General features: G+C 35.9%; 1 protein-coding gene across 1 annotated transcript; it reads right to left on the bottom strand.

Moving 5' to 3' along the window:
* Positions 1–4156: 4156 nt before the first annotated feature.
* On the bottom strand, positions 4157–5143 carry LOC308415468 (putative P2Y purinoceptor 10; the record flags this gene model as incomplete). Its single annotated transcript, XM_080910508.1, has 1 exon — positions 4157–5143. One exon carries the CDS (start codon positions 5141–5143, stop codon positions 4157–4159), a length of 987 nt encoding a protein of 328 aa, XP_080766634.1.
* Positions 5144–9848: the final 4705 nt, after the last annotated feature.

Below are 9848 nucleotides of genomic sequence, written 5' to 3'. Positions count from 1 at the left end.
TGGTGTCCTTGCAATCAGAACTCACTGCCTGCCCAAAACGAGCCAAGCAACCAGGAGCAATTTCCTTTCTGAGCCCACAGGACTTCAGATCCACAGGAGAGACAGGCTCCAGTCAGAGACAACAAGATCACCTATAATCACAGATAACAAGATGGCAAGAGGAAAGCAAAAGAACATCAGCGATGGAAACCAAGACAACCTGGCAACATCAGAATCCAGCTCTCCCACCGCAGCAAGTGGTGGATTGCCAAACACACCAGAAAAACAAGACTTAGACTTGGAATCATACTTCATGATAATGACGAAAATCTTCAAGAAGAGCGTGTACAGGAGATTTCATCCTAAAACAAAGAATATACTTTCTTCTCAGCACATCATGGTACCTTCTCCAAAACTGACTATATAGTCAGTCACAAAGCAGCCCTCAACAGATACAGATCGAATTCTCCCATGCTTCCTGTCAGATCATCAGGGACTGTGGCTTGTCTTCAACAACAAAATAAAAATAAAAACAACAACAACAACAACAAAATGACCACATACACATGGAAGCTGAATTATGCTCTCCTCAATGATAACAAGGTCAAGAAAGAAATACAGAAAGAAACTAAGGATTTTTTTTTTTTTTTTTAGAATTTAAGGAAAATGACAGCACAACACACCCAAACATAATGGAGGAAATACAAGTTCAAATAGAATAGCAGAGACTGAATAAAAGATCTACAGAGGCTGCCTCACATGGAGAACCGCCCCATATGCAGCCACCAAACCCAAGCACTATTGCTGATACCAAGAAGTGTTTACTGGCAGGAACCAGATATGGATGCCTCCTGAGAGGATCTGCCAGAGTCATATAGATACAGATGAGGATGGTTGCAGCTACCCATCAATCTGAACTCAGGAACCCCAAGTAAATATCTAGAGAAAGGACTAAAGGAGCTGAAAGGTTTGCAACCTCATGGGAAGAACAACATCATTAACCAGCTAAGGTACAGAAGTGGAGATGCTGATTGGGAGAGGGAGAACCTCCATTGAAGCAAGTTGAGGGGGAGGAGGATAGGAGTGGGGAGGAAAGGGTATAATATTTGAAATGTAAATACAGAGAATTTCCAATAAAATTGAGGGGAAAAAAAAGACAAGAATCTACCAAACTTTAGACTAAACACAGAGTGATCATGGTGATTACACAACTGAGTATATGTTTACTAGTCACTTCTGCTACAGATAAGTCAAAAATAAAATAATAGTACTAATGATGATGATGAAAATACATATAAAACTTTTCGTATTTTATACTGAGTTAATGATTGCAATTTCTTTTGTATCTCTCTGATTATCCAAATATACATTTATGACATTGCCCACAGAAACTGTACCTCAGAATGAATGAGTAAACAATGATATATATTTACCCCACAGTTTTCTTCTGATTGTTGCTTATACTTTCACGATTTTTATTCTCAGCCTTGTGTCAGTCTACAACCAACACTGCACATGCAATGCCTGGCATTCGGGGTCCTCTTATTATAAAACTTTAACTGTATCACCTTATTAATTACTCCTTTCTAAATTCATAACCAACTGTAATGTTGATTGATAGTTACTTTTTCCATCATTGGCAAAACACTGGCAAAAATGTTGTTCTCAAATAATGGATTGAAAATATATTTGGAAGCTTTTACAGCATTTACTACTTTATAAAAAAGATTAAACAACACTTCAAACAAATAAAATACCTTTCAGCCATCTAATCATGCAGAATCTGCATTTAAATATATATATATGTATGTATATATATGCATATATATATTATGAGTTGCAATGCTCTGCAGGTTTTTTAAAGTATCAGAAGTAGTCAGAGTCATAGATTCTGTATGTTTTGTAAGTAGACTTAAGACAGTTGTTTTACAGAGAATTTGGGATAGTGTTGAGGCAGTTACATTTAGAATTGACATTTTGAAAATCCAGTTCAAGACTATATGGTTAGCAGTCCCCTTTTCCTGACCTCATATTTCTGCCATAAACATAATGATAGCTATCTTAGTGCTATCCAATGTAATTCCTTAAAATAATTTGGCTAGTTGCTAGTTGCTTTTTACTTAAACATGGAAAGTTAAATAGAAGAACTATTAACTGTAACCATCTTCTTTTGCATTTCAGGATCCTCATAAAATAATCTCATCATTTCAATCATCATCAATTTCCTCCTTGGATTATGTAAAGTTTCCCAGGCTTTGAAATCCAAAACCAATCATTGCTTGTTTAGACATTGGCATCTTTCTATGTGACCACATTCAAAATTCACAAATGTAAAAAGTCCAAATATTTCTTTTAAATGAGGGCCAAAATGGAAGGTATGTATTTTAATTTACATGCTATTCAGCAAACTGTAGAAAGCACTACTTCCAAACACTTGCAAAGAGACAAAGGGCCAACTATAAGAGCTGATTTGTCTTTTCTCCACAAAAATATAGTAGAATCCAAGTGAATTTTTAAAAAGCCTTCTCTTTAGAGTTATATGCTCTGCACAATGATTGTGATAATGTTACCATTAATTCCAAACACATTAAAAATGTTCTTAAAGCAGTGCTTACAGATTCAAGTTAATAAATCACACATAGTTCCAATTTAAAAAAAAAACACTTTATTACATTATAATTACAGAACTATCTCATTTTCCCCCCAAAAAAACAAGAAATGTTCTTTTGAATTCCTCCTTTTGGTGGTCCCTTCCTCTTCCTTAGTCTACGAACATGCATGTTCTAAAGACTACCACTACCTTTTCTTGCCTGCACACCAAATGCCTATGCTCTATTTAATTTCAGACCAATGAATTGTCAACCTGAGAAGCTGAGTAGTCGCTCGTATTTGTATCATCTATATAAACACTTAAAATAATATCCGTAACATTCAGAAAAATAAGTTCACATATTTCTCTCATATTTATTCACAACATGATAAAACTTCTCTATTTCTAGTGCAATTGTGTGCATTATGATATTTAAAACCCCTTGAAATTTTATTTAGTGACATATAGTAAAGTGTAAGAATTTTTTAAAGGAGAATTTGTAAAAGGAAACCTACATTTTCTAAAATGTGGCTTAGTTTCATAGCTTTCTATTTACGAGATTTGCATGGCTTATATTGAACCATAAAATTGACTTTGAAATAATGAACTACTGGGATTCTTCTCAATACTATACAGAAGATTACACTAATAGGACAATATATTTATCATACAAGACTCGACCCAAATTATGCTAATTGCCAACCTATGGATTTTTTTGATAAGTCCAAAAAAATTATGTTAAAATGATCTTTATCTCCTATGCTTATCTTCAGTTTGTATCTCCAACATCCAGCTCAAACTTAGTATTGACTTAATACATATAAAAATATAAGCAGAGGGAATAATATAAGCATATGCCATGTATACTTAACTATTAATCCTGAGGCATATTGTTTAACTTCTTTGCTGATACATTTATTCATTTGTATTTGTAATTTTCCCATTTATTTTCACCTGTATTGAAAAAGTAAGATGTGTTGTTCTCTGTAAAAATACTTATCAAACTGCCAACCTAGAAAATAAGACATCTATAAGCATCCAAGGAGTGTATTTTCAGGCCATCCATTCAGTAGCAAGAGTGTGGTACTAAAATTCATTCACACCTTTTTTTAAACTTTGTCTCACTTTGTCTGTGTTTTATGTTTTAGAAAGGTTTGAAATCTTTACTCCATTCAGAAATAAAATTATTCCATAAAGGACATTTACTTTTCTGTAAAGATATATATCTTTACATCTCAGTACTACTATTCTATTATGGAAAACAGATTTAAATACATGCATTCAATTTATATTTGGATGAAAACATCTGTAAAAAAAAAAAAACTTGATCTTGGTCTGAGACTTTTAACTGATAGAATGCCATAAATTATAAATCAGAAACACATGGATCCCATTTTTCTTTGTACTCCAACATTTTTTCACATTTTGCCTTTTTCATCTATGGAGACCACAACCATCACACAATAACACTTATTTCTGCTATTTTCAAGGCTCAGTTAAAGAAATTGTTTACCTGGCAATCCCTGCCTTCGGACCGGGTTACAGCACATTAGGTAAAGAGAATCCTAACTGAAGAATTATCTCAGTTTAGCTAACCATTGATGAACCACTCTCCCTGCTCATGAGACGAGAACGGGTAACAGAGCTACCATGGCGAGATAGTTGGTCACGAAACTCTGAAGCCATGAAATAATACAGAATCGGGTCCAGAAGACAACAGAGACTTGCAAGGCACAGGGAATAAGGATGGAAATACCGGGTACTTTTCACAATGGGACAACTGGTAATGATGTTTTCATTTACCATGGTGTTAAAAATGAAGTTAATGTGATAAGGAGTGAAGCAGATGACGAAGACTGCAGCACACATAAAAACCATCCGCAACGCTTTTTTCCTCTCACCAATCCCTTGAAAAGCATTCGGTGGGTGTTTCAAGGATATAGTTGTTTTCCAGGTACAACATGCAATGGTGATCACTGGAATCACAAATCCAGCAAGCTCAGCAATTGTAACCATGGTGACCAGAACCACTGCATCTGTCTGTTTGTACCCGAGATCAGCAAAGCAAGATTCTGTGTTATTACTTAAGTCAGCATTTCTCAGGATAGGAAATGGCAAACAGGCAGTCCCCACAATGATCCAGATGACAGCACTAATGCCCACGTCGTACCTCCGCTTCCAGTTTCTGGCTCTGAATGGCTTGAGGAGAAAGAGACACCTCTGAAGGCTAATGCAGGTCAAGAAAAAAATGCTGGCATACATGCTGAGATATTTCGTATAAAAGCACAGCAGGCAAAGGGCCTTCTGGAATGGCCAGTGACGATTGATATAATAGTAAATCCGAAGAGGTAAGGACAGGACATGAGCAAGGTCTGCCACTGAGAGGTTGATCATGAAAATGATGGCCTTATTCTTCTTGCTGATGAAGCGACACAGAACCCACAGGGCTGCGCTGTTAGCCAGGAGACCCGGGATGAATATGAAGATGTAGGTGGTTGCATACAGAGAGTACTGAAATTTCAAATCATTGGCATTGCAGTTATTCTCAGCAGTGCTGGTACTATTGCTGCCCATCTTGAATATGTCAGTATGATCATCAAGGAAAACTTATGGAATTATGTCTCCTGTCAAAAACAAAACAAAAAACACAAAGTTAAGAAACACAATGGTTAACTAATACTTTAGTGAACATCTAGGGCTTTCTTTTACACTGAGATATAGAATGTACCAGTTAGATATAACACAGAGAGATAAGAGAGTAGAAGCTCAAAGAAGATGCATTTCTGACCCAACATTGCACAGTAAATCAGTAAAGACATGGTAGAAATGTGCCCTGGCATATTTCTTGTGTTCTTTTTATCATAGCAAAAACATTGTGACACTTTAATATATTCCTGAAACTTGCTTCTCCAGCATTAGAAAATGCCTTGAGTTTGCATTGCCATGGATCTGGCTTATTTGGGGAGTGTGAGAATATTACCTTTCCATTATTTTATTATAATAGCTCACTACTTGAGTGCTCTTGAAGTTGTTCTATCTCCCTGGGCTTGTGTCCCATTCTCAGTTTACATGGAACACTTCAATAATGTATAATTTCACATACTGAACTATGAATACGTCCTTCTTGTAATTTTGAAAGTGTAGTACTCAGGTGTCCCTCTCTAAAGAACCCTATAGCATTATACATGTTAGTTGGTATACATATAAATATAAAACTTAAATGAGCTGGTCCTATCCAACCTGTCAGTTTTTCCCCCAAGAGATATATACTATCTAGCAAAACCCCAATGCCAGGCATGAGACACCTCTTTTGAATTGTTGCTTAGGGATATTGAACAGGCTCCCAAAACATTACAGGCTATTGTTGTTTCCCTTGCTAAACAAAGGTGGAAGATAAGTCTATATTGCTGAAGAAACCATGCACTTTGGACAGAGGACCCAGAGGACGCGAGCTGTGTCTAAAAACTTCCTCCCTCAAAATTAGCATTTATGATACCAGAGGAAACCATGCAAGCTGCCAAAGGAAGAGAACAACTGATACACATGATACATATGAATCACATAAACAACCAGAATAGCATAATAACCCCAAGGGTACAATCAATACTGCCATGCACACCTTAGTGTTAATTTGGACATAAGTTCCACCCACTCAATAAGAGAGAAATTGTGCCTGGTACTGAAAACTAGTCAACTACCCCAGGATAGTGAAGACAAGAATTCTGAAGGAGAAACAACAGTTGACATTTCACTAAACCAGTATCATCCCTAACTGCATTTTGAATATTTGTCCTGCCTTCAGATAAGTGTATTCCTCAGCCCTCATCAAGGAAAATTCTCTTTTCAATAAAGAGATCAATAAGAAAACGACAACCAGCAAAAATGCACAGTTGTGAACCCCAACTTCTGTATAACTCCTTCATCTAAGGCTCAGGGATCATTGAGAAAGATTGTAAGAGCCATAGGAATGGAAAGTTTGCTGTGAGATTTTCTTAGAAACATCAAAGAATTTACATGAGCCGAACAGGGACATTTCTATAGATATGCTAATGCATAATGCAGAAGGGGTAAAGTCATGAAGCCATAACCCTACGTAATCTAGACTCATTCCCCCCTTCAAAAAAACCTACAGGCAGCAATGAGTGGGAAAAATAAGTGTTCTCTAGGGAAGAGCAGTATCCACTACCCAATGGTTAGTCCTGAAAAACATATAAATACAATTGTCGTTATGTGAAGTGAGCAGGTCATATTTATATATTTAGAAGCACACAACAGCAACAACAACAACATCAAAAAGACCATGAATTTTTATAGAAAGTAAGGTGGATATATTGAAGGGATTGGAAGAAGGAAAGAGAAAATTATATAATTATATTATAATCCTAAAAAATTGTTTATAATTTTTAAAAGAATCCTATACTGGTGCAATGTCAGGAGAGGACACATTACCTAACAGTCACAATGAACATTGCTCTAATAACAATAAAACAGGCCATCCAAACTACTTTTTGGAAACAACTTAAAATTTAATTTTGAATGAATGTTAAAGTAATCATTATAAGAACAAAGCTTTTAGACAGTTTATATCATAGGATGATTCATTGTTTTAGTTATTTATTATATTGAGATATAAAAAAAAACAAACTAATCTGTAGGGCTTCTCAAGTTCTGCACTTGTAGAGGTTACCTGCAGAAGACAATGGGAAGTAGCAACAAACTTATTTTCTTACTGTAATTTCCTTATACAAATCTCAGATCAGGATGAAAATCATCTATTGAGCCTATACATAATACAAGAAAAAGAAGCTAGAACTAAAAAAAGATTGATAAAGATCTGAGGATTCAAATGGGAGGCATTTTAATCTCTATAAATATTCTTATCAATCTTCATTTTCCTCCCCACAACAATTTACAAAAGCATCCCTTTTATGAGATTTCAGGGATATTTTATTCAAAGCTTCAAGAGGGTGAAAAAATAAGTGAGGTAAGAAGGAAGGAAGGAAGGAAGGAAGGAAGGAAGGAAGGAAAGAAGGAAGGAAGGAAAGAAGGAAGGAAGGAAGAAAGCATGACTTGAAGTTGTTTTTGATATGAAGTAGCTTCTTATATTTTTACTTTTATTATGTTGCCTGTTAAGTATATTTACTACAGAAGTGTTGTGGGGCTACCTTTATATTTTATTGAATATTTTATGTATTTACATTTAAAATATTATCCCCTCCCCCCTCCAAAGCCCCTTTCCCCTCCCCCTGCTTCTCTGAGGATGCAGTTTTAAGTTCTCTTTCTTTGTGGACGAATGGAATCTACTACCATTTTCAATCCCATTGTAATACACAGAGATGGAATCACATAACAGAAACCCAAGTGACAATTTCACAGACAGAACTTTTCTTACTCTTCTCTTTCATATATAAATATACCTGCCCTATCATTGGTGATATGTCATAAAGAATAATGAAGTCATTCTGTGTGTTTATGGAGGACTTCGAATAGAGAAGTACTCAAAGTTGAAAGGGAAGAAATCATATTTTAACCATGAAGGTTGTAGTCCAGAATCAGCAAAAGAAATATCCACATGTTTTATCTAATTTACTAGTATAAATTATTAGTGTTTATTATTATTATAAACAATAATGATTGATATGTCTTATTTTCATCATATAACACACATGTAAAGACTAATATTTAGAGAGATTTAGTGAATTTAGAGGTTGTCCTAGTGTTCTATTGTGAAAAGACACCATTATCAAAGCGACTCTTGTTAAAAATTCATTTAAATGGACATTTGATTACAACTTTATGGAGTTAGTACCTGCTTATTCCAGTGGGAAATAACAGATATGGAGTAGAAGCGGTAGCTGACAGCCTTATATCCTGATCTATAGGCAGCAGGCAGAGAGCGAGAGAGACAGATACAGACATGCAGATACAAATAGAGATATACAAATTTACAGATATACATATATAAATACTGGGCCTGGCACGAGCTTCTGAAATCTCACTACTCAATCCCAGTGACATACCACCTCCAACAGGGTAACACCTACTTCAACAAGGGCATACATCCTCATCCTTCTCAAAATCTTCCAGTCTTGGTGACTAAGGATGTTTCATTCAAACCAACACAGAGGTAATAAATAAATAAATAAATAAATAAATAAATAAATAAATAAATAAATAAAGCAAGCATACCTTTTTGTAGGGTTGTTCTAAGTCATAAGTTATTTTGTCACTTGCCTCCTTGCAACTGGGTGTAACTTTGAAGTATAGCTAGCTTATCCACCATTTTCACAGATTCAATGGGAAATGCCCCTGGTTGGTTAATATATCAAATTCTATGTCTTCAGCCTGTGATCCTCTGAAAATATTAGGAGGTAAGGCTTAACTTAACAATGTGGGTCACTGGTGATGAGTTCTGTCTCTGTTTTCCATCCACCATGGTGAAAGCTCTAGGCCATGGTGAACTGAATAAAAACTAATCCTTCCCAACAACCATGCTGATTTCAACTCTGGCATTACCTCTGTTGTCACTTGTTACCTATGCAGAGGCTGCCAGAGAGCAAAGGGAGCTACCAGCACACTACAATTTCAAGAACTAAGAATGCTTCGAGCCCAATTGAATCCCACTTCCACTTTTGCACTTAACAAACATGGCTATTTGTGGGTTGTATTTTTTTCTTCTTCTTCTTTACTGCTGCAAACAGTTTCACTTACTAACAGAGCATGTTTTCATCATACCTCTGAGTTACATAGCAGAGCTCAGTTTGTTCAAAACAGAAAGCAAAAGACCAGTTTGCACCTTTTTTATTATGGGTTTGTGCGCCTCTGAATCTGTCACATGTGCAACCCAGAAATTCACAATTAGTCACAAATTTAGATTCTCATGAACTGTTTACAAAAACTCTTCTCCAAACAGAAAAGGAAATAGTAAGAGGTTTCCCTCATCTTCTCAGTAAAAATTCAGTGTGAAATCCCCATGATGGAGAGAGATGGGGAAATTATTCTTGGTTCAACAGAAATATAAAACCTTGGAACAGGAACACCTCACTTGCTCTGAAGAATTTGTGTCATTCTGAAATGCAAGAAATAAAAGCAATATAAAATTCTAGTAAGACAAAACTATCCGGCATGATCCCTCATTTTCTCTGGTTTTGGTACTGTTCCTTATCACTGCTCTTTCTCTAGCTCCGTTTGTGCTGCGCTAGCCCTCTGTCTGCTGTTTTCCCTTGCTCTCTCTATCTCTGGGTAACTCCTCTTACTTCCATTACCAACACTGCTCTCC

The sequence above is a fragment of the Micromys minutus genome (assembly GCF_963924665.1).
Source record: "Micromys minutus genome assembly, chromosome: X".
Lineage (NCBI taxonomy): Eukaryota > Metazoa > Chordata > Mammalia > Rodentia > Muridae > Micromys > Micromys minutus.
This window is presented reverse-complemented; position numbering and strand designations above follow the sequence as displayed.